Source organism: Sminthopsis crassicaudata, chromosome 4 (assembly GCF_048593235.1).
Source record: "Sminthopsis crassicaudata isolate SCR6 chromosome 4, ASM4859323v1, whole genome shotgun sequence".
Taxonomy (NCBI): Eukaryota; Metazoa; Chordata; class Mammalia; order Dasyuromorphia; family Dasyuridae; genus Sminthopsis; species Sminthopsis crassicaudata.
In genome coordinates, this window is record NC_133620.1 from 449,713,199 (window position 1) to 449,737,887 (window position 24,689).

The following is a 24,689-nucleotide window of genomic DNA, read 5'->3' on the forward strand; positions in this document are numbered from 1 at the left end:
TGTTTTCTCTGTCCTATAGGAGGTAAGGGGGCACCTCCAATAATAGAGATAGATCTTTTAAAAAATCCTTACAACCAGAGGTAGTCATTTTATCCAATATCTAAAACACAAGTTTCCAGTTATATTGTTATTACAATAATAATACCCTCCTATCCCTTCTGCCAGCCTTCTTTCCTGCAAGGGTACAACAAAGTGCATGAAAAGCTAACCAAAGCAGACCTTTGTGACCAAAGGATCAACCGCGTACCGTCTTCAATATCAACATTCACACACATTCATTGTCTTTCATACCCAATTATACACACACATACACATACATGGCTGTATGTATAGACATTTACAGTATTAGTGACTCTTAAATCCAGTGACATGTGCAGAAGGTGTCAGGTGGCCGCTGCTCGCCCAAGCTCTTCATTGGTCCCACTCCCACCTCGACCCCTACATCCATCTTTTTTCAGTTTTTGATTTCCAGGATTGACGGGTTGTGGTCCAGGATGGCTAGAATGATCTTGTCCATATACTGTCTCAGACGGTAGTTGATCTCCTCTTGTTCTTTGAGGGCTTCCATAAGCTGAGAGGGAAAGAGACACCTCATGAAAACCCAGCCTTCTGCAAGCAAAGCCAAAGACCTTCCCCTGTTCTGACATTAGCCCCCAGACCTCAGCTGAAGCAAACAAGGTATCTATGAAAGCTAGGCTGGGCATGAGTCACAATGGACTGATCAGGTGGGCTAGGAAAGAATTCAAAAATTCTCCTATATTCAAAACTGAAACACATGATTTTGGTAAAGCATTCTATTTCAGGAACCTAAAAAGGTTCCTAGCCCTAAAATGGATCATTGCTAGGCCATCAAGCAGTATTACTAGGGCTAGGAATATGCTACTGGAACAAATTTAGATCCAGAAAACATCTAAGGTCATTTGGTCCAATCTCTTCATTTTACAAACTAAGGGTCAATGAGACTAAGTGAGTTACTCAAGACCACAAGACTAGCCTGGTCCAGGAAGGAGACACCTGCCTCTTGTTTTCCAGTTTTAGGGCAGGGAAAGAAAAAGATATTTTAGTAAAATGATTCCTGGAAAGGGATGTTGGTGATGCAAAAATAAAAGATAACTTTGAATAAAACTTTGTTTTTTGTTTTTTGTTTGTGGCAAGGAACTGGAAATTGAGTGGATGCTCATCTGTTGGGGAATGATGGAATAAGTTGTATGCAAAAGAATGTAATGAATATTCTTGTTCTGTAAGGATGATGAGCAGGCTGATTTCAGAAAAGCCTGAAAAGATTTACATGAACTGATGCTGAATGAAGTGAGCAGAGCCAAGAGAACATTGTACACAGTAATAACAAGATTATGTGATGATCGGCTGTGTCTTGGCTCTTTTCAACTATGAGGTGATTCAATGCAATTCCAATAAACTTGTGATGGAAAGTGTCATATGCATTCAGAAGAAACTATAGAGAATTAATATGGATTAAAGCATAATATTTTCATTTTCGGGCCTGGTTTTTTCCTCTTTTCATCTGATTTTTCTTATGCAGCATGAGGAATATGGAAATATGTTTAAAAGAACTGCACATGTTTAACCTATAGTGGATTACTTTTTATCTAGGGGAAGAGAGAAGGGGAGAAGGGAGGGAGAAAAATTTGGAACATATGTTTTTGCAAAGATGAATGTTGAAAACTATCCTTGCATGTATTTGAAAAAATAAAATGCTACTATAAAAAATAACTGAAAATGTTACTATTACTTATTATTTTATATATTACTACATTGTTAATAACAAAATGTTATATTGTTATTTAGATAGAAACATCTATGAAGATGGTAGTTTAAGTCTTTCTCCAGGCAAAGGATAAAAAAGAAAATCAATTCTGAATCAACACTACAAAGAAAAATGAATTTATAAAAACCCTGGGGAACAAGAGGGAGGTTAAAGAGGAAAAGAACATTTTAACTTGAGTTTTCTCAGCAAAGTGTGATGGCTGCCAGTCTTGACCCCTTGTCCCTTGCGGGTATGGGGAGTCTCTAAGATCAGAAGTGAACAATAACAGGTCCAGGGGCTGACAAGTCACTCAGAAATGCTTTTTTCCTTTCTTACTTTTCTTAAGGATCCAATGGGAAGCACTGAGGCTCCTCGGGGACCGAGCCCATCCTTACCTCATCCCGGGAGGCCGAGTCAATCTCTGCTGCCAAAGACTGGGCCTTCGTCTGAGTAGCAAAGAGATTCTTTGCTTCATAAAGACTGAGACTTAAAATCTGCCCATTCAGGTCATCATTCTGATCTCGGAGCTTCTGGTTTTCCTGACAAAAGCAAGAGGGAAAGAGAGGAGTTAAAAGTCGTTAATCAATCAACCAACCAATAAGGATTTAATTCAAATAGAACTGAATTAGCCCAAAGGAAATGTGAAATGAGTAAAATTAGAGAATCCACCCCAAATGTTCACAGGGACTATTTGTGTCTGACTAGTGGCAGAGCTCATGTCAGTCAGATCAGCCATAGTCAGATATAGTGTAACTCAGTTCTAACATAGTGATGTCATCTTAGTAAACGAAGGACAACAACAATAGTAAGCACCTACTATGCACCAGGCACTAAGCTGTAGCTTGGGCTTCAAGAATTAAAATGAGAGTCCCTGACCTCAAGTTTATATCTTATTGGGAGGGAAATGAAATCAAAGCATCAAATGATAGTTCACAAAGCACCTACTATGTGCCAGACACTGTGCTAAGTACCGATAATACAGAGGCAAAAGGGAAATTGTCCCTGCCTTCAAGAAGTTTATCTTCTATTCAGAGGGGATAACCCTCAATCAATCAATATTTCATAAAACACCTACTATGTGCTATGCTAGGCTTCTCCAAGGAGACCCACATATCTCATCTTGTCTGATTCTCACTATCTCAAGATAAGGAAGGCATTCCATTTTACAGATGGGAAAACTGAGGTTCAGAAAAGGAGGTAACTATGATTATATGTCAGAGGTGGAAATCTCAAGCAGATGACTCCGAGTCCTCCTCCAGGACTGGCCTTGGATCTCAGCCACTCAGACCCAACTAATCCAACCTCTTCATTTTACAAATGAGGAACTCAGAGAGAGTCTTGTACTGGGTCGCAGAGTGGGGATACATCTTGGGCAGGATCTGAACCCAGAGGCCAGCTTTTTCTATCTACTGTATCACCATGTCACTTCTTTTATCATTTATTTTTTCTAAATTTAATTTGATTTATTTTTATTTAGAAGTTTTATGATGATGGGGTTGTTTTTAATGACACCATCTCCACAAAACTTTTAAAAAAGAACTTTAAAGTTTACAAAGCATTTTACATACACTACTGAACTTAATCTTGACAACATCCTACCTTGTGAGGTTTAACTACTATTATTCCCACTTTATAGATTTAAGAATTAGAATTTAAGAAATTGAGGCTAAGAGAGATCAGAATCACACAGCTCTAAAGTGACTAAGGCAAGATTAAAACTGTATAATCTTATTATCTTTATTATCCTATATAGGGATATCTGAAAAATGGGGATAAGAATCCTCACACTCCCTACCTCATGGGGCTGGATCTCATGCAAGGAGTCTGAGAAGTCATACCAATGCCAGAGGAGAAAATTGGGGAAAATAGGAGGAAACTCAAGGGAGGAAATCATTCATGCCTTAGATAACTTGGTTATTAAGTGAAAGAGCCAGCATTGACTCAAGTCTTTGAATTCTATTTTCCCTACTGCCTTTCTTTAGAGCACTTTGTAAACCTAAAAATTATGTAGAAATAATGTGAGTCGTTGCCAGACTAGTTTTATCTAGTTCCATGGCACTCAGTTTGCCTTTTTCTTAATTTCCTTTACTATCAAAAGCAGCTTTTAAGTGCCTTTAAGTCTTTTTAATTTTTTAATATAACTCCTAGGGCCTAGCAGGACCTGTCTTTTTTTTTCCTATTACATATTCTTTCATTGATAATAACTCCCAGTTTTCTCTTTCTTTATCAGCAGCCTTGCCCACTTTGAGGAAGCCCCTGCCCTCGAGCCTCCTGACTGGATAAATATGTCATTTATCCATCTATCTCTTCATCATCTATTTCTTCATCTCTCCATCCAACTGTCTACCTCTCGATCTATCTATCTATCTTCCAGTCACTTTGCCTGATGTGAGATGCTGGTGGGGATTCAAGACATGCTACTGAAAGTAACCTGGCTCCTGTTATGTGGGACTGATGCTTTCTTTCCCTGCTCCTTGTTGGAAGCAAAGGTTAGACAATGGAAGCCCTCAAGCCCCACCCCCCCCATCCCTCCCCAGCCCTTGGAGTCCACCTACCCTGACTCACCTGCTTGAGCCGCTTGATCTCGTGTTCTAGTTCAATTTCCCGGGCTCTGGCATTGAATTCGCTCATGCTAGAAGAGGAGCTTCGTCCCCGGCCAGGCCGCTCGCAGTCCAGTTTATAAAGCTGGAGGTGTTCCAGCTCCTTCCTCAGGTCTTCAATGAGCTATAGGAATGAAAGCCCAAATAGGAAAAGTCCCTTTCAATGCAACAAGCACTTATTATACACCTATTGTACTCCATTCTACCAAGCACCAGGTATAAGATTTAAAAAAAAACAACAAAAAACAAAGTCTCTGCCTACTTAGAATTTTATGTTCCATAAACATGGACCTTATGAGGCTCATAGATTTAAAGAAGGATGGAGCCTGAATTTCTCCTGAGTCTCAATCTCCTCACCTGAAAAATGGGAATCAGAATACTTAAGACTACTACCTCCTAGGGCTGGATCACAGATAAAGAACTGAAAAGACCTGTAGTTTAACCACTCATTTTTACAGATGAGGAAACTGAAGCAAAAAGTGACTTATAGCTGCCACTTATAACTAAGAGTGTTGGGTAGAATTCTAACTCAGATTTTCCTGATTCCAGGTCCCCTACACCCCAGGGTCTTACTCAGTGGGTTTCTTGGGGAGCCGGTAACTCAGGTGGCTGAGCAGTAACCCAGTGACCCACCTCCTGGGTAGCCTCTCGCTCCTTGTGGTATTCTATCCGGTTCTGCCGCAGCTTGTCCATCATCCGCTTGTACAAATCCATCTCGTCCTTCAGCCGGAGACTGGTGTCTTCTAACCGGTCAGACATCCGCTGCCGCTCCTGAAATGGGGGAGACGCCCGCCACCATTCAGAGACAGGGCACTGGTGCCAATGGAAATGGGGAAGGGGGCGAGGAGAGAGTCTGCAACATCCAAGCCCCTGAGTTGGGTGAACCCTCAACCCATCCCTCCCACTTCTATATCAGATCCTGCCTCTTCTGCACGTAAAGCAAATGGTGATTTCCAAAACACCAAAGTCAGGAGGGAAATATTTGGGAATTGAGGTAATGTAAAAACACACACAAAAATTATTAATTAAAAAAATTCCTTACCTCATCTAATTTCTCCGTTTGGGACTTGAGACGGGTCACCGTGGTCCTTAATTCTGTGTTTTCTTCTTCTAATTGTTGTACCCTGCGGGAAGTGGGGGGCAAGAGGGAAAATCAAGGTCAGTTTCACTCTCAGACTCAAACTCCAGAAATTAGACCCCAAACTTGACTTCCTTCCAGAAAAAGGCCAAATGCTTAAAACAACAAGCGTCTGGCTGTAGTTTTAACGGATCTGGCTCTCAGAAATCAAACTATCTCTTTTCAATGCTGCATCTGCTTTCCTTTTTCTCCAAAAAGTCACCTCTTTCAAGAAGTTGTTTCTGATTCCAGCCCTTTCCTGCCTCAGTCTTTGCCCCGGACTTGGAGCACTCTTCACAAGTTATATTACAACCTCCCATATCCCCCCAAATATGTCTTCTCCTTGGGGGTCTCCCCGATGTTTCACTGATGCAGCTCAAAAGCAATGCTGACTCTGGCAAGTATCTATCAGGCTGGGAAGATTTCCTGGACAGACCAGGTCTGAGAATCAGCCTCTCTAAATTCAACCAGATTTATTACTGACATGGCCAAGGGAAATTTATTTTTTAAGACCCAGAAACTCAGAGTAACCATTTATTAAAGTAGGGTTTTGTCAAAAGGAGGTACCATCTGCCCCAGTGAGATGTGTGCACTGATTCATTGATCCTGGAGGTGTTAAAGGAATTATATAGATCCTTAAACTCCCGCAAAAGGAAGAACTGTGTCTGATAACCATCTTTGTATCAATACCCCAGCAGTTTGCAGACATAAAAATTTCATTTTTAAAATGTTTGCTGAATTAAATTGAGGTTGAAATGAAATGAAATTAAAATTGAATTAAAATGATATCGAAGCTCCTGTGAGAGACTAGCTGACAGGTCAGCACATCAAATCCTAGAACGTGGACAATATATCACTGAAATCTCTATTTGTTTAATAAAAGCAGCATCCGCAACCCAGAGAGGGAAGGTTGTTTGCCCTCAGCCACACAGCGAGTCAGTGGCTACTCTGGGACCAGAACTGTGGATTCCATGTTCTCAGTTCAGAGATTTCCCTCCATCACTGCCTCTTACCAAGAGGTCAGGAGGGAGCAGCACACTGCTGGGATTAAGAGCACAACAGAAACTCTTGGAAACCGGCCTTCAGGGTGAACATTAAAAGTAGGATCGGGGTTGTTAAAGTAAATAAACAAATCCATCAGTTCCCAAGGGCACAATTTGCGCTAGGTACCTAGGGGACATGGGGGAGATGCTGCTCTCCAGCTTGAAATCCTGGTCCACCATAACTGTTTCTCCAGAGGTGTTATGGAAAGACCCAGGAGATTGTGTATTGGGCTTAGGAGAACCTGAATTCAAATCCCCCTTCTGACACTTCTTCCTAGATGGGAGATGTAAGGGAATTACTTAACCAGTGACTCATCAGAGTTGGGATTTAAATCCAGATCCTCTGATTCTAAAGAGAATGTTTGTTCTCCTATATCATGGTTTTTCCATCAAAAAAAATTAACTCTTTTTAAACTTTCATTATTCTTGGGGTTTTTTGGCCTGCAACATAGAGATGCTTTGCATGAATGAACATGTATAATTATATCAAATTGTTTGCCTCTTCAAGGTGGGAGGGAGAGAATCTGGAACTCAATTTTTTTTTTAAATGTTAAAAATTGTTGTTTAAATGTACTTGAACATTTTTAAAAAGTATTAACTTTACTCAATTGTATTTCTTCCTATTTGCAAAAATAAATAAAAACGACTTCAAAAACCAAACATTTAACTTTGCACATGATATGACCACATCATTTTAAAAGGATACTTCAATTTTGTTTTTAACTCTTGATATGATCAGAATTGAATATGACTGCAACTACTTCAAAGTTCTTTTGAGTCAAAACAATTTTAAAAGCCCAAATTTCTCCAACCAATAAACGAACTCACCACACCTCCAACAAACTCCTTGTAAAAGCACTCTGCCCACCTCCCAACAGAGAGAGCAAGAAGTTTGTTTTGCTTGACTATGTATATTTATTTGTTAGCAAGTTTGTTTTTCTTTTTTCAAAATGGGCCAATAAAATAATTTTGCTCACTGAAAAAAAAAAAAAAAAGTTAAAATTTTAAAGATTTTTTTGAGGCATTTTTTTGGGCTGTGGCCACTTTTAACTGAAATGCATACGGCCGTGCTGTTCAAAGCCCCATAATAATTTCTAAAAAGGAAAGGACATTTAGGAATTTCTGCAGCAGAATCTCTGTTCAGGGGCACGATCTGAACTCAGGCCTTAGGATTCTAAGCAGAGAGCTCTTTGCACTGTAGCAAGCTGTCTCTGATGGGTGAGATGAGGAAGGAGGAAGCAGGTACAATCCTCGACCCTCGCTTCTCTACCTGGCATCAGGAAAGCAGGAGCTGGTTGGGAAGACACCAGACTGTCTCTGCCAACATCAATCAGTCCACCCAGGGACGGGACAAGCTTTGGAGGTTCCAGCATGGGAGGACAGAGGAGACACTTCAGACTGTGCTTTGTGCAGAAGACTAAAGGCTGCTCTTTTCAGCATCAAAGGCAACCCACAGAGAAAGCACCTGAGGCAGCTTCTAGCCCTCTTCAGAAAGTCTGCCCTCCCAATATCCCACCTGGGGAACCAGAGAACTAAAACTGAGGGAACATTTAGCCGCAGCCCCCTCATTTGAAACTGGAGAAATAAAAATGCAGAAAATGGAAAGCACTCATTTAAAGTCCCATATCATGAGTGCTTTCAGATTTACAATCTAATAAGGGAGAGGGCATGAAAGCTGGTGTATATATATAAATCAAGGTCTAGATAGGATAACGAGGAGATAATTAACAGAGGGAAGGTTCTGGAATGGGGGAACATTTAGCTCCAGCCCCCTCATTTGAAATGTGGAGAAATAAAAATGCAGAAAATGGAAAGCACTCACTCAAGGTCCCATATCACGAGTGCTTTCAGATTTACAATCTAATGGGCAGAGACCATGAAAGTTGGTATATATATAAAAATCAAGCTCTATACAGGATAACTAGGAGATAATTAACAGAGGGAAGGTTATGGAATTAAGAGGGGTTGGGGAAGGCTTAGGACTTAAAGGAAGCCAGATGGTCAGTGTTCAGTGTGGAGGGGGACAGACATGGCCAAGGGATGTCAGGTCTCAGTGGGATAGCCAGGAGGCCGATGTCGCTGCATCCAAGAGAATGCATTCTCCTGATGAAGTGAGGCTGAAAGAAACGCTACCAGCCCCACAGATGCATTTTCCTGATTTACATTGGCTGGGTGTCACTTTGTAAGCGAGCTCCCCTGCCCTGGGCATGAGGAGAGCATCATAGGGCTCTGCTCCCAGGGTACCCAGGTGCCCTTGAAAAAGTCATTTCCCAGGCTCTAAAATGGGGGTATTATTGGTTTCTTCTTAACTTACATGGACAGGGCGAAGACTCACTGGATCATAAATGTAAGGGGATTTTAAGTTCCTAGCATTCTTATCACTACTAGAATATATTGTCTGATGCCTCAGTCTTCTCATCTGTAAAATGGAGCTAATGCATATGTTCCCTATATCACTGAGTCACCGTGAGGGCCAAATGTATGTGAAGTATTTTTGCTAATCTTTAATCACTGTATCAATGGCATTATTGATTTCATCCAGTATTCAAAGCATCTTCCTTGGGACTGACAAGCCACAGGTTCACCGAAAGCCAGAGAGGGAGTGAAGGTTACTTAAGGTTATTTATTTGAGTCAAAACAATTTTAAAAGCCTGAATTTCTCCAACCAATGAAATGAACACATGCGCACCTTGTATTGAGCAGCTCGATCTCGGTGCTTTTCTCCTTTTCAAGCTTGCTGAACAATTCCCGATGCCGTCTGATCTCCTCCTCCAGGGTCTGCTCTGCTGTTGTCTCCTGGTCTTTCATGATCTCTTCCAGCTCATGTACCCTGCAGAGGGGCAGCCACCAGAGTTAAAGGGGGCTTCTGATGGCCACACACTCTCCGCTGCCCTCTTGCTATCACCCTGGCCCAGGACAGCCTGGCAGCCTCCCTCCTCATGTCTTCCCAGGAAAGGGGGGCAGGTATGAAAATACCTGTGGACGAGCTGTGTGTTTTCTTGCTTTAATTTGCTCTTCAAATCTCCATTAGTCAGACTGTCGTTTTCCAGTTCGGTCACCTTTTTCTCCAAGAAGCTTACCTACAAAAGGGAAAAACGGAGTGGATGGATTTAGGGGACAGAACGTCGAAGCTTGGATGTGGCAGGTCCCCCTTGCAACATTGTACAATTACCTGTCTACACTCTCCTGACCCACCTCCTAGTCAAACACCCAATAGGTGCTTAATAAGTTTTCTGCTGAACTGACTGACTTCCCTAGGAACTTAGAACAGTGCCCCGGGATTTCCAGTGGTTTGGGCTACCATGGTTAACATCTGTAGCCCCTTCCACGCCCCACTCCACCCCGCAAGGGAAAGAGTTCAGATCCTCTTCAGAAGCCCCCAGAGCTCTGAAAAGAGGTGCCCTTACCTTTTCCGTGAGGTCATTATCACAGGAGTCAATGCTGTCCCGGAACAGGTCCTCAGTGCTGCCATTACTGCTGCTGAAGTTGCTGTTGTGCATGAGTTGTCTGTGAATGTCAAAGTGGAAGCTTCTTAAAGGCAGGAAAGAGTTTCTCTGTGTTTTTTAGCATAACTAAGGCTAGAGATGGAGACTGTGACTGTGACTTCCTCAATTAGAGAACTGCTTGGAGAAAAAAAAACTCCCCAATCTTAGAGTTGTCAGAGGTACCAAGATACTGAGGTGACCCATCCTGTCCAAGGTTCCACGTCCAGGTGGGAAACTCATGTTCTCCTGGCCCCGAAGCCAGTCCTCCAATTACTGTTCCGTTATGTGTGTGGGCCCACTTAAGAGTATATGCTTAAAGTTCATGTGTGAGATTGGTGATGGCAGAAGGGGCAGCTTTTATGTGCCAGGAAAGCTTCCCAATCAGCTGCGAGATGGCATCAGGAGTATATCCAATACTTGGATGGATATAGCCATGAAGGTCTAAAGCCACCAAGCCAATGAGTGAGTAGACCATACCTGAATGTTATTCTTCCTTTCGTTACATTTTTATGAACCGGGGGCAGCTAGTGGTGCAGTGGATAGAGAACTAACCCTGAAGTCAGCAGGACCTGAGTTCAAATCTAGCCTCAGACACTTAACACTTCCTGGCTGTGTGACCCTGGGCAAGTCACTTAACCCCAACTGCCTCCGGGGGGAAGATTGTTCTATATTTTTATGAACCCAGTTAAACTAAGGAACTTCATAAAACCCTATGTGTTTGGTGCCACAAATATTCCTGAACCAATCATCAAAGATTTAGAGGTGGCAGGAACTTTAGTGGTCGCCTTGTCCAAGGTGCTCATTTTTATATATGATGAGGTTGAGAACCAGAAAGATCCCGGGACTGACACACATTCACACAGGTGGTCAGTGTTTCAAATACAAGTGCTTTTTCTCCATATCACAATCTTGAAAAACCTTACAATATCTTAAATGATCTTAAAAAGCTAAAATAACCTTTAAAAAAAAAAGACTTTTAGAAAGGAAAAAAATAAACTTGATAACCTTAAAAAGCTAAAATAACCTTTAAAAAAAGACTCTCAGAAAGGCCAAATGGAGGGGATGAAAGAACCAGAATGGAAGGTGATCATCTATTGTAAAAAATAATAATAATAATAATACTCTTTTCTTTTCTCCTTTTAAAAGTTCTTTGACAGTAATGAAAAACTTCTCTGGGAAAGAATATTTTTTAAATGACATCAATAAAAATTTACTTAAGCAAATAAACCAAAGCAAACTTCATATTTTAACAGAGGACCATAAACCCCTTGAGGGCAGGGGCTGTGGATCCACCCCACCGGGCCACACTCAAGAGTTTGTGATGTTCCCGGCTAAGTGTCAGTGTTCCCATGGCAGTTTTCTCACTTGGGGCTCTTTTAGTGTAGGGGAACTGAATCAAGGCTAGTTTTTTGTATGGCTGTCAGGAAAGAAAGGGACAAGCTTCTGTTGGACAATTACCCTTTGGAACGTCCATCCTGTTAAGTCAACTGTTAAGTTTCTGTGGGTGAAGCCTGAGGTTGGGACAGAGGAATTAGGGGAAGGAAAAAGGGGCTGCCAGAAGCCACAAGATAAGTCGAAACAAAAGATTAACCCAGAGAAACCCAGAAAAGGTGGACAGGGTCTTACCGTCCGAATGCTGTGCTAGAGATCTTCCGGTTGGGGCTAGAGGAGAGGAAAGAATATAGCTTTAGTCTTAAATAGAACATGGCAAAATATCAATCTCATTCAAGATAAAGGGTTTTTATCGGGGGAAGGAGAGGAGGCACATCACAGATATTATGTTAAGTTTTGAAAGAACCTGGGGAGGAAAGGTAGGAGAAACCTACTTATTATTCTGTTTATCCTGAATAAATTGGGATTGTATTTGCTGTTCCATGAACTCTCCTCTGTGCTTTCCCATCTCTGAGCTCTTGCCTGACTCCTTCATTCTCATCTTAGCACAGGAAAAGCTCATTTTTCACTTTCTCCCTGGTCAATCACAACTGGCCAGGCCCGCAGCTACTTACAGGTCCCAAGAATCTTAACTTAAATCTTACATTCTAAGTTGGGGATTGTAGATTTTGTGTTAGAACTGGGTTTAGCAGTCATCTACGTCAATATTATATTATAGAAGGAGGAGGAAAACTGAGATCCAGGTAGATTGGAGCTGGAAGGGATGTCACAACGGGTCACTTTGTCCAACCCTTCATTATATGGAAGAAATAAATCTCAGGAAAGTCAAGTGGCCAAACAGCAATGCTGGGATTCAAATCAAAGTCATGGGACCTTCCATGCTCTGGAAGTCCTACTGGACGGACCAAGCACCCCGTTGGTTGGGTAGACACAATCCCTTATTTGGGATGGGAGGATGGGAGAAGGTGGAAACGAGGGTCTCATTCATGTTCCTTCAGGTCACAGCTGGATCCCTCTTTGGGGTCAATGCTTGCTCACCTGTTAGCCTTAAGATTTTTTAGCCTGGTTTCCAAATCATTCAGCAGACTGATCTTCTTGCAGCACTGGGAGCAGTAGACATCCAGCAGTTCACTATTGTAGACGTGCCTCGTTTTTCTAGGGGTCTGTCCTGCACTGTTTGTTGGTGGGAAGAATATAACTTTACTTATCATCTGCCTGAGCTAAATGGTCAATATATGCTCCTGAGCTGAGGACCCAAGGAAGCCCACAATCATGATAAAAATAAACAGCAGCAGTAACTGTAATACTTTTTCATTTTGCACATGCAGACTTAACAAATGCAAAACACACATTGTGATCCGCCTCCCACATCCTTGCGGGGTATATTTTACATGTATAGTTATTATCACAAGCTCCCTATTATAGGTAAGGAAATTTAATATCACCAAGTTGAGGTTCACAAAACGGGCAAATGTTTGGGATTGGATTTGAACCAATTCTGCTGACTCCAAATTGAGCGAGTGCACTTCAGGAATGTCTGAACTCCTGAGAACTGCTGAAAGCAATTCAGTGACAGAAATCACTTCTGGGATTGGTCAGATCTAGAATCATCACAATATTGTAAAAATAGGGAGTGGGAGGGAGAAAAGTAGGCTGATACCCATTTAAAGGCTAGGAAGATCAAGGTCTGGGGCCTAGGATAAGACTCAGTCTCTAGTATTTCACTCTTGCCTCTCAGCAATTTCCCCAGATAAATCTGAATTGGTCTCTTACCCAAGCACGGGATTGGGGGTGGGGGAAGGGAGGGAGCTTGGTGGAGACAGAAAAATAGACAGCAGTAGTTCATAAAAACTGTCACACAGAATCCCCAGGGAGGAGTGTCCACTGCAGAATGAACTAGGGCAGGAAGATGACCAAGCCTAAGATCCCTGACTTAGAGCCAGTAAATATTTAACAACTGGTTCTGAAGAGTGGGAGGGATGTTTGCAGGACACATTACTGTGTTTAAACATTGCTCTACCAAACAACGCAAAACATAACCTAATAAATCAAGCCCTGGTTTGTAGGGTTACCGATTTAGGAGATGTAAATTCTCCCACTGACAACTGAACAGTCACTATTAAGTCACTGAAAGTTGGCTCAAGCTGATCCCAGCTTAAAGCCCAGGCTTCTAGCTAAAGTTCTCAAATCAGGTGGGATGGTCAGCCGGTCAGTCGGTCAACAAGCATTTATTAAGGGCCGAGTTTGGGCCAGACATCAGCTACCTCTCCAAGAGCAGTTCTGCCTTATTTTCCAAGTTGCTCTCCCATTTCTCCTCTGAACCCCCACCCTAGCCAAGTCCCATTCCCCACCCCAGACCCACAGCAGCCACCTGGAAGACACAGAAGACCCCAGGTCGGAGTACACATTAGTTCGAGTTTCATCATCAGGACATGGGCTGCTGGGGTTAAATTCCACATCTTCCCCTTCCCCGTAGTCTTCAAATTGTTCTTCATTACTGATGAGAGAGGCTGTCGAGTGTGTGGAGAGATCCGATGTTGCAGATGGATTGGGGATAAATGACCTAGAAGACCAAGAAAAGCACTTTTAGAAACTCTTTTGACATGCAAAGGCCTTCCCAATCTGGCTCCGAGCTACTCTCCAAACTCGGTGCAAGGCCCTCCCTGTGAGGAATTGCTCTGGAACTAGGAAGACCTGGACTGAGTTCGGACTCCAACATGGCTGGAGATTCCCCGACTTGCCTAGGGTCATACAAGCCAAACACAAGCCTGAGAGTAGCCAGCAGGTAATAAGCAGGAGAGCAGGATTTCACAAAACCAGAGTTTATACTCCAGCTCCATTCTTCAGCTCACCAGGTGCTCTTCCTAGCTCCAAATCATCCAAAGCTGACTACAAAATAGGGTCAGCAGGGCCCAGCCGTATGATCCTAGGCAAATCACCTAAGGTACCTGCCTCAGTTTCCCTAACGTAAAATGGATATAATAACAGAACTTATCTCACAGAGTGGCTGAAAAGGAACAAATGAGGTATGAAGCATGGGACTTGGCCAGGGTATTTATCCAGACAGAGATAAAGGTTTATTCTCATCCCCTCCTCCCTTCAAAGGGCATTAACTCTCCTCCCTCCTCCCCACCCCCCACTTCCCAGCACCAGATGTTTACCCACAGCATGAAAAAGAAGGAGGGAACATCACCAGCTGGAACCTGACTAGGAGAGGCTGCCAAGGGTCTTGGAGAGGTTCTTCTGGCCTCGATGTGGGACTTACTTGTCACCTGGAAGAAAGAGGCCTCCAAGAACCCCGTCCTTCTCCTCTCCCGGGCTCATGTCGGATACTTCCAGACTCGGGGCACTGTCAATGGCGCTGTCCATGTCCGATTCATGAAGGACTTCAGGCTGGGCCAGTGTCATGGCCTCGTCCTCAGGAAAGAGGTAGGATTCTCCAAGGGCGTTCTCGCTATCCACGTAGGCAGGGTCCTGGATTTCACTGCCCTGAGACAGGGAGAGAAACACAAAGCCCGGGTGAGATCTGAAAGGCCGGCCTCAGTGATCCCCATGCATAAAATGGGACAGTAGCACCAAACCTGCTTTTTACAGGAAGCTCAGGAGGGATAGCAGGATAAAAAATACAAAGAGTGCTGGATTTAGAGTTAGTGCAGGGAAATTTGGGTGCCTTAGACACTCTCTAACACCCGGCTAGCTGCTTAAAACAGTCTGAGTTTCTTCAGTTCAGTTTTAACTGAACTTCTTAATTACAGTAGAATAATCCATCAAAAAGCATTTATTAAACACTTGTTATGTGACCTGCATTGTGCCAAGTATTAGAGATACAAAGAGAAATAAAATTACTCTTCCTGCCCTCAAGGAACGTATAGTCAAGAGAGGGAGACAACAGGTCAATAACTATGTATATATAGTGTGTAAATGGAAAGTGATCTCAGAAGGAAGCAGATGGGATTTGAGTGTATAGAACCAGGCAAACCAGGAGGTGGGAATGGAGAAGGAGAGCACGTATAGGGTAAGAGTCTGTGCAAACGACCAAGTTGGGAAACAATTCCTATGTGAGGAACAGATACAAGACCTGAACAGAGGGTTTTATGTTTGATCTTTCAGGGAGGAAGAAACCACTGGAGTTTACTGAATAAGGGTGATGGTACCAGAGAAGAGGGATCCACTGAAGTACCCTGAGAGTAAAGGTGGTGGTACCAGGGAGGAGGAATCCACTAGAGATTACTGAGTAAGAGTGGTAGTTTCAGGGTCGGATAAGGAAGATCTCTTTGGTACCTGAGTGGAACATGGACCAAGTGGGGAAAGACTTGAAGTAGAGAACCCAATCTAAATCTTATCAAAGTAGTCCAAGAGGGAGGTGATGGGAGCCTGCAAACAGCAGGGATGGGTGGCAAACAAAGGAGTGGAGAGGAAGGTTTCCTATGGAAATAATATCAGGAAATGAGAATATCATTTAAAATAAAAATAGCAATAAAGCTTTTTTGTTGTTTTTTAAGAAAAAAAGAATCATTGTATATATTTTTTCTGCTTCCCTATGTAAGCATAAAAACCCTCATGGTTAGGGATTTGAAACCTAACACAAATGAGGAGACTGAGTCCATCTAGCCATCTTTGGTAGGGACACGTCATCAAGGATGGATCAATTCCATCTAAAAATACTGAGAGAAAATGTATGACTGTTCAGCTGTCCACCACAATGTGTATTAAAAAAAAAAACAACTCTGGAGAACATGGAGGCGGCCCAGGCTTTGAGCCAAGCCTTTGGCTCTCTCCATTCTCAACAGGGAAGGAAACTAGTCTTTAAATAATAGGTTCAGGAGTTTGACTTTACTTTGTGGCAAAATTCTAGAATGTATGATTAAAAGGGATAGCTTGCAAGCACTCTGAGAAATAGCAGCTATTACAAGTCAACAAGGGCACATCAAAAACAAGTCCTACCAGACTAACCTCTTTTTCTCTTTGACAGAGTTTACCACTACATAACTACAACAAGGGAATGCAGTAGAGCTACATGGATTTCAGTAAGGTATCTCTTTAAGTTTTTTTTACAATTTCCTGGTAGATAAGACACAAAGGTTAGAAGATAACACAGTAAGTGGAATTCAGAACTTAAATATCCCAAACTCGAGAGTGGTGATTTAAGGGTGGAAGATATTGATATGGAAATGGATATTTAATTGGTGGAAGAGCTCTAATGAAAATACCCCCAAAACTCTTTTCCAAGGTCTAGCTCTATTCATACTTTTAAGAGTTTTATCATTAGATTGTAAGAGTTTTTTAGGCTATGGTTTTAAGGGCCCTAACCATGCTGGCCCCCTTTCTTTGGCCACATTCTAAAATTAGCCACAGGACCTGGTTTCAAATCCTGTTTCTGCCACTTACTACTCTGCCTGTAAAGGTTTAAAGATATTCCAGCTCCCTGAAGTTAGGGTCTGTTTCACTTTTGCCTTTCTGTCTCTAACACTTAACAGAGAGCCTGGCATGAAGTATAAATGAAAAAAGGATCTATTTAGCATTTACTGTGGAGCAAGCGTTGTACTAAGTGCTGAGGATACAAACAGAAAGACACAAGAAAGATACAAACAGTCCTGGCTCTCTAGAAGCCCATTTGCTAATGTGGGAAGACAATATACATAAGCAAGTTCCATCTGCAAGTAGGTACTTAAATATCTGCTAATAAATGTCTTGCATGAAGGGATGGATGGAATAATTACTGAATTAGCAGATAGCCTAGAGCTGGGAAGTTTACCTAACATGCTGAGTGATAGAATCAGGATTCAAAAAGACCTAACAGGTTCAAATGATGGGCCAAGTGTAATAAGGTTCCACTTATTCCAATTAAATTTCAAGCCCTAAATTTGGTTTTGGGGGAAAAAAACCCATTACACAAATATAGCAAGAAATAGACAAGGGCAAATCAAGGAGAAGGACCTGGGGAGGGTGGGTTAGTGGACAAGGGGTGGGGCAGTGTCATAGCAGATTTATGCAATCTTAGGCCAAATTAACATAAGATACCTAGTTTCCAAGATGGAGACAAACCTACATTAACAAAGAGCATTTACATAAAGCTTTTGGATGTGCAAAGTATTTTGTAAATACTGTCTCATTCGATCCTCACTATAATAGGTGCTATCATTATTATTTCCATTTTACAGATGAGCAAACTAAGGTAAGCAGAAGTCTCAAATAACTTGTCCAGGGTCATCCAGCTAGTAAGTGTCTGAGGCAAGTCTTCTTGATTCCAGGCCCAGCACTCTATCAACTTCACTATTAATTGTCCCAGTGACACTTTATAATATCACCCATAGGTAGAGCTGTAAAGGACCTTAGAATTGATTTTTTATTTATTTAAATTTTGTTTAAATGTGTATTTTTATTTATTTATTTACTTACTTATTCACTCATTCATTTATTCATTTGTTTGCTTGTTTGTTTGTTTTGAATAGGTAACTGGAGGCCCAGAGAGATGAAGTGATTTGAACCTATAGACAGTAAGTGGCAAAGCCAGAACCAGGTCTCCTGATTCCAAATCTCATCCTTGTCCACCAAGGTGGGCTGCATAGACCCACTGTACTGGACCTTTGGTCAATACCCAAATGGAATATTATATTAAATTTTGGATGCTTCCTTTTAGCAAAGGCATTGACAAGAGTAATGGATGTCAAAAAGTAGGTGACCAGAATGGGGTAGGGGATAGGTGAGAATCTTAAAACCATGTCCCATGAGGATCTACTGAAGGAATTGGCTGTTTTACTTGGAGAAGATTACAAGGTCTGGAGTAGAAAGAAAGGACGGATGGATAACTGCATGTAAGTGTCTGATGGACTGCCAAAAACTGGGTTCAGGCCCCCTTCTGACATACTAGCTTATCTTACCACCAAAACCAGAAGTGCTGTTTAAAAACAAAATCATACCGTGCAAAGGCAGGCCCTCTCCACCATAAGGCAATGTAAATTAAATTATTGATGTGTAAATCAGATGTGATTTGTATATTATTATGAATATATATATATGTATATAATATTGTGTATAGCATTAGTTTACAAGATTCACTAAGTAGAATAACAATGAGTTATAGCATAAAATTTATTATACATATTTCCCTATTATAACTCCTATGAAAAAACAATGGGGAAGACCATTAGGAAGAACTAAGAAACAGTGATGAAGAGAACCAAGGAGCTGGGTTCAAGTCCTGACTCTTTTTTTTTTTTTTTTTTTTTTTTTTTTACTAACTGTGTGTTATGGGGTCAAATTACTTGCTCTCTCTGGGCCTCTTATTTTTCCATCTATAAAACGATACCATGGCCACTAAAGTTTCTAAATCGTGGTTCTAAATTTTATTTTTTTTTGAGAGCAGGGATTTTGTTTGTTTGTTTTCTGGGAGGTACAGATGATACAGCATTCGGTCTGAATTCAAATTCAACACTTACTGGCTATGTGATACTAGGCAAGTCACTTAACCTGTTTGCCTCAGTTTCCTCAACTGTAAGAGAGAGATAATTAATAGAACCAAAGTATCACAGGACACTTTTGAGGATCAAATGAGACTGTAAAGCACTTAGTACAGCGTGTGGAACATAGGTGCTTAACAAATGCTTGCTGATGAATCTAAAGGATTGTAATCCTTCCTCAGACTTCCTACCTGCATGACCCCAGGGGCAAGTCATTCAATCTCTGGACCTCAGTTTTCATTCATCTCTCAGACAAGAGATTTAAACTGGATACTTTCATTCTAAATCAATTAATTGGAAGCCCTTTCACCTTTGACTCTGAGGACAGCAGGATTGCCAACAACCCCAAGAAGAAAAAGACATTCCCATGGCTTCAGGTCTGGAATAGGGTGTGCAGAGAAAAGGTTTGTAATGGCTGAGTTGGCTGGAAAAGTCCCTGGGGGTGTTTTTTCAATGGTCTCCCCCTCCCAGTGATGGACTCATCACTCCCTCTCCCCTTCCCCACTACTGCTATAGGGATTGGTGATAACATTATCACCATTACTTATATGGTATTTTAGGTTTCAGGAGACAGAGTGCGATGTATATTTTGGGACCTGGCCAAGGCAAGAATTTGTTTAGTTTTCCTGGGTATTTCTGTTCTGGTTTTTATTTTAAAATGGCAGAGAAAAGAATGCTGTTAACTGGAAGAAATAAAATTAAACTGAAGTAAAAAGCAATTTCAAGTCCCAGGGAGAGAGGACTTTCCTCATCCCCATTCCACATCTGGAAGATAGATCAGCGTTTTGGGGAATCCAGCAGCTTTCGAAAGAATTTGAGACATCCCCCCACACAGGCAGTGGAATGCAGAAATATGGCGGGGATGCTGCCCGCCATGGCTAATGTGAGAACATGCTGACTGGCTCATTGGCCAGGCAGTTCCTATTTCAGGGCTTGGTGGCTGGCTCCCTTCCGAGTGGTGGAGAAATGCACCTGGAGCTCCCGCAGCCAGCGGGAACAAGTGGGAGCAAGCGCAAGCCCCCACATCCCTCAAAAGGCAAAGATTTCCCTAGCTTTCGGATCTTCCTTCTCCCAAGTGTCTTTTGGGAGGATTATGTTTTCAATACTCATTTTATGAGATGACAAATAGCATCCTTCTAAGTTTAGCTCCAATCTACCTAGAAACTTTTAAAATCTGGATGGAGGTGGGGAGGAATGAAGGAAAAGGGAGAATAGGGAGGGGGAAGGAGGGAGGGAGAGAGGAGAGAAAGAAAAAAAAGAAAAAGGAGAGAAAGAAGGAGAGAAGAGAGACAAAGGAAAGGAAGAAGCAGAGGAGAAGGGGAGAATGGAGAGAGGGATGAGGGGAAAAACAGAAGGAAGAAGAGGAGGAGGGAGAGAAGGATGAGGGAAGAGAAAGAGGAAGAGGAAGGGGAGGGTTGGGAGGGAGGGAGGGAGAAAAGAAAAGAGAAAATGGAGAGGAGAGGGAAAGAGTGAGAGAAAAAGAGACAGAGAAGAAGAGGAAGAAGACTAGGAAATGGGGGAAGAGGTAAAGGAAGAGGAGGAAGAAGAAGAAGAGGGGAGGAGAAAAGAAAGGAGGAAAAGGAGAGAGAGAAAGAGACAGAGAAGAGGAGGAGGAGGAGGAGGAGGAGGAGGAGGAGGAGGAGGAAGGAGAGGAGGTGGGGGAAGAGAAGAGAGAAGGAGGAGGAAGAAGAAGGAGGAAGAGAGGAGGAGGAAGGATAACAATGGAGAAAGAGAAATATAGAAAGGAGAGAAAGAGGGAAGAAAAGGTGAGGGAAGAGAGAAACAGAAACAGAGCACTTAAGGGTTTGAGTGAATCTCATCATCATCAAAACTTTTATAGTTTTTTAAGCTTTGCAACTCCCTTCAAATATTTGGTGCTCACAAGGACCCAGTGAAATAGATGTTGCAATACTTATTAGCCCCATTCTACAGATAAGTTTACTGAGGGTCAGAGGTTAAGTGATTTGCTTAGGACACATAATAGGTGCCTGAGGCCTCCAAGCCTAGCTCTCCATTCACTGAGTCACCCAGATTCCATGATTAACTATCAGGCACTTAGTAAATGTTTCTCAACTACAACATGGAATCGTGCTCTCTAGACCAAGTGATCCCTGAAACAGAAATCCCCCTTGGACCATTCAACGAAGAGACCTTATTCCGGAAGCTTTCTGCACGATATCAAGGAGGGAAAAAACCTAGTCCTGGCCTCCTGAAGTAGCCAGTCCATCATTCCTCTACCTATACCCCTAAAGCAAGCCGAAATCCTCCTCCCGGGTGAGTGCATTATTTCCTCCCCAGAAATCATTTCGAGTTCTGAAACAACCACCATACAAATAAACTGTTGGAATGCAGCCCATTGGGAAGCAAGGGACACCTGTGTATGAAAAGAGGTTGGAGATACGGGGTGCCCCTGAGGATCCCCTTCTCTGCCATAGCAGGTGCCTCCTCCCCAAGGGGAAAAAAATTAATCCCACACAAAAAGCCCAGTCTGATTTCTGCAGAGCCTCTTCAGCCTTCCTTCTCCAGAGGCAGGAACAAAGCCTCATTAAGCTTTCCATAATATAGCTAACCCCAATACAGAGCTTTATGTTAGCAATTCCCTTTGGTCCTCAGCTAAACTTTGGGGGGAGATGCTATTATCATCCCCATTTTACAGACAGAGGTTAAGTGACTGGTACAGGATCACACAGCTAGAAGATGTCTCAAGCAGAATCTGAATTTAAGACTTCTGGATTCCAAGTCTAATACACTACTAGGCGACCCCTCCAAGATATTTCCTGGGCTATCAGACCAGTTAATTCTATAGTGCAAATAAGTCTCTAGAGCTGCTGGGATGCTTTAGTGGGTAGACCTTATGATACTAAGGGAAAGGATGCTGGATCCATATCTGCAGGAAAAGGCTAGTTAGCACAGGATTTTCAGCCCTAAGCTGGGGAACTTCCATACCCTACTCCTTTCCTGGAGTCAGTCTGGCTGATCTTGAGATTTCAGAACTGGAATGAGAGTCGGGGAGTGTTGGGGGCGGAGGGTGTCAAGCCGGAACCAGCCACGGGCTGGCTCCTCTTAAATCTCAAGGGGACAACACTGACCCAGCAGCAATTCTGGCTGAATCCAGACAGCTAGAAGGACCACCACACTAACACAAGTGGGACACACAGCTCTGCAAAGCTCTGGGTGCTTGACCATGTTCCCTGTCTCCTTTCTTCAGACAGAGGAGGAATGAGAGGACAGAAACCAAGTATAATGAGTTAATTGGGTCCTTGAGCCTGCAGCCATCTACCCACACACCTCCACCGAGCAAAACTTCCTCAAAATGACCAATAAATGGTTCCACTTCCAAAGGGCCTTGCCTATGACAGCATCCCTCTGAGATTCGCCAAGGAATAAGGGCACAGTCCTGGGCACTGGGAATACAAAGACAAGGTGAAATAATTGAGCTCTCAGGGAGCTTATACTCTATCAAGGGAAGCAACCCATCTTCCACTGGGAAGATGGGATCTAGATTTGAGATTTCAGTGATATTAGGCAATTCCTGGATGCAGGAAGAATTCTCCATCTCAGAACTGTCCCTATGTAGAGTGACACAGAAGAGAAGGGGTAGAAAAGCAGATTCCCCTCATTCCAGATGCCAACATTTGCCCATCCCATACCCAGCTCTATGTGGCTCGTAATGCCGGGCACTGGTTTTTGTCCCAGAACAGTCTTTTTTCCCCCATGCTCGCCCTCTCTCCCGATGCTGTTTAATGACCCATTCTTTAATGGAATCCCTTAAGGAAAACACCCTCCCATCCCCATCCCCAACTCCCACATCGATGCTCCATTCTCTCCAAAAGAACGTGGAAGAAAAAATGGATCAAGCCTGCCTCAACAACATTTGGTAAAAATAGCGTCGGCTGGTGCGCCCTTCCTAATTAATTCCCCAACATGTGGCGGGATGAATGCCTGGGATTCACACACATACCCTCAGGAGGCTGAAAGAAAGAAAACAGGTGGGGGGAGAGGGGAAAGATGGGCACTCATCTGGCCCAGAGAACGTGTTTCTTTAGCTGGAGCCCAATGTTTAGACAAGTGATGAAAACCGTTATCAAAATACCACATCAGGGCGTTCAGCTATGGGAAAGAAAATGGGGATGTCAAAACCTGTTCCTTTTTTGAGGGAGTCAAAGTTTCATTTAAGCAGATAACATGTGTAAAGCAGATAAGGTGTGTAGGTCATGGGGAAGTGGGGGAAATGAGAATTATAGTCAAAACAGGAGACACAGTTCCCCAAGTCTTTGGTGAGTTAAGTAGAGTTCTGTGGGGTATATGGGTCTGTCTCTTCTGTATTCTGGGCATTCCTCTGGAATTGGGTCATTTTTCTACCAAAACCAGAGGCAGCCCCACCATGATTCTGCAGACAGCTTCCTATGTGGGAGCATGAACCCCAATAAATATTCATTCACCTAATGGCCAACCTTCCTGAGAGATGACACTTTCTTTCTACACAAAGCTAGACTAGACAGAGGTGAATCCCTCAGCTACATTGGAAGGAGGAGGGAATTGATTTGAAAAGGAAGGAATACAAATTCCACCTCGGCTGCTTACTATTCCTTTGGGAAAGCAAGGTAGCCTTGTGGCTAGTGTTCCACCTGGAAGATGGCTGTGGATAATCATATCCAACTCTTCATGACCCCATTTGGGGTTTTCTTAAAAGTACTTCAGGAATATGTATAAAAGAATTGCACATGTTTAATATATATATTGGATTATTTGCCATCTAGGAAAGAGAGTGGGGGGAAAAGAAGGGAAAAATTTTGGAACACAAGATTTTGCAAGGGTGAATGTTGAAAATTATCTCTGCATATGTTTTTGATAACAAAAAGCTTTAATAAAAATAATTACTATTCTTAGCGAAAAATCAATAAATGAAGATACTCCAGGGCTTTGCCATGTCCTTCTCCAGCTCATTTTACAGATGAGGAAACTTAGGCAAATAGGGTTAAACAGGAATCGCAGAGTTAGGAAGTATCTGAGTGTGGATTTGAACTATCTCCTCAATCCTAGCTGCTCAGATGATTTCAGAAAGATCTAGAGAGACTTACATGCACTGATGCTAAGTGAAATGAACAAAAAGAAGAGATCATATACAGCACTAACAAGACTAAAGGATGATCAATTCTGGTAGATGTGGCTGTCTTCAACAATGAGATGATTCAGGCCAGTTCCAATGATGAAGAGAAGACGCTGCCCTTAGAGAGAGGACTGTTGTGGATCACAACATAGCATTTTCACTCTTTTTGTTCTTGTTTGCTTGCATTTTGTTTTCCTTCTCATTTTTTTTTTCCTTTTTGATCTGATTTTTCTTGTGAAGCATGATAATTGTGGAAAATACATGTATTAGATTACTTGCCATCTAGGGGAGGGGAAGGGGGGGGAATTTGGAATACAAGGTTTTTCAAGGGTGAATGTTTAAAATTATCCATGCATATGTTTTAAAAATAAAAACTTCAATTAAAAAAAATCCTAGGTGCTTTGCAATGAAGCTGACCTGTTCAAATCCTACTTCTTACTAGTGCTATCATTGGGTAAGTCACCTTTCTGGCTTTGGTTTCCTGTAAAACAGGGCTGGGAGAATCAAGCGAGCTAATGTAGAAAGTACTCTGCAAGTTGTTATTATTATTATTATTACTCTCTGTGGGCAAGTCACTAAGCTGGTTGGGTCTCAATCTCCCCTTCTCTATGTGGGAGCTGGGCTATCAGGCCTCTGAGGATCTCCCAGCCTCAGATCTAAGATTCCAAGCCCACCGGCTCTTGGGCCAGCTTCCAGAGCCCCACATTAACATGCACA

At 42.4% G+C, this 24,689-nt stretch overlaps 1 protein-coding gene across 6 annotated transcripts in view; it reads right to left on the reverse strand.

Annotated features, from left to right (window-relative positions):
* Positions 1 to 318: 318 nt before the first annotated feature.
* Positions 319 to 24,689, reverse strand: part of RAB11FIP4 (RAB11 family interacting protein 4) — a 159,086-nt gene continuing 134,715 nt past the window's right edge. For all 6 annotated transcript variants that reach the window (XM_074263636.1, XM_074263639.1, XM_074263637.1 and 3 more), the window contains 12 exons: positions 14,668 to 14,891; positions 13,774 to 13,965; positions 12,441 to 12,575; positions 11,637 to 11,672; positions 9,933 to 10,032; positions 9,502 to 9,605; positions 9,215 to 9,355; positions 5,408 to 5,489; positions 4,999 to 5,136; positions 4,331 to 4,489; positions 2,161 to 2,304; positions 319 to 571 (listed from right to left, as the gene is read on the reverse strand). In XM_074263636.1, coding sequence (XP_074119737.1) covers positions 455 to 571; positions 2,161 to 2,304; positions 4,331 to 4,489; positions 4,999 to 5,136; positions 5,408 to 5,489; positions 9,215 to 9,355; positions 9,502 to 9,605; positions 9,933 to 10,032; positions 11,637 to 11,672; positions 12,441 to 12,575; positions 13,774 to 13,965; positions 14,668 to 14,891 — 1,572 coding nt within the window. In that variant the 3' untranslated portion in view covers positions 319 to 454. The remainder of the gene's footprint in view (positions 572 to 2,160; positions 2,305 to 4,330; positions 4,490 to 4,998; positions 5,137 to 5,407; positions 5,490 to 9,214; positions 9,356 to 9,501; positions 9,606 to 9,932; positions 10,033 to 11,636; positions 11,673 to 12,440; positions 12,576 to 13,773; positions 13,966 to 14,667; positions 14,892 to 24,689) is intronic.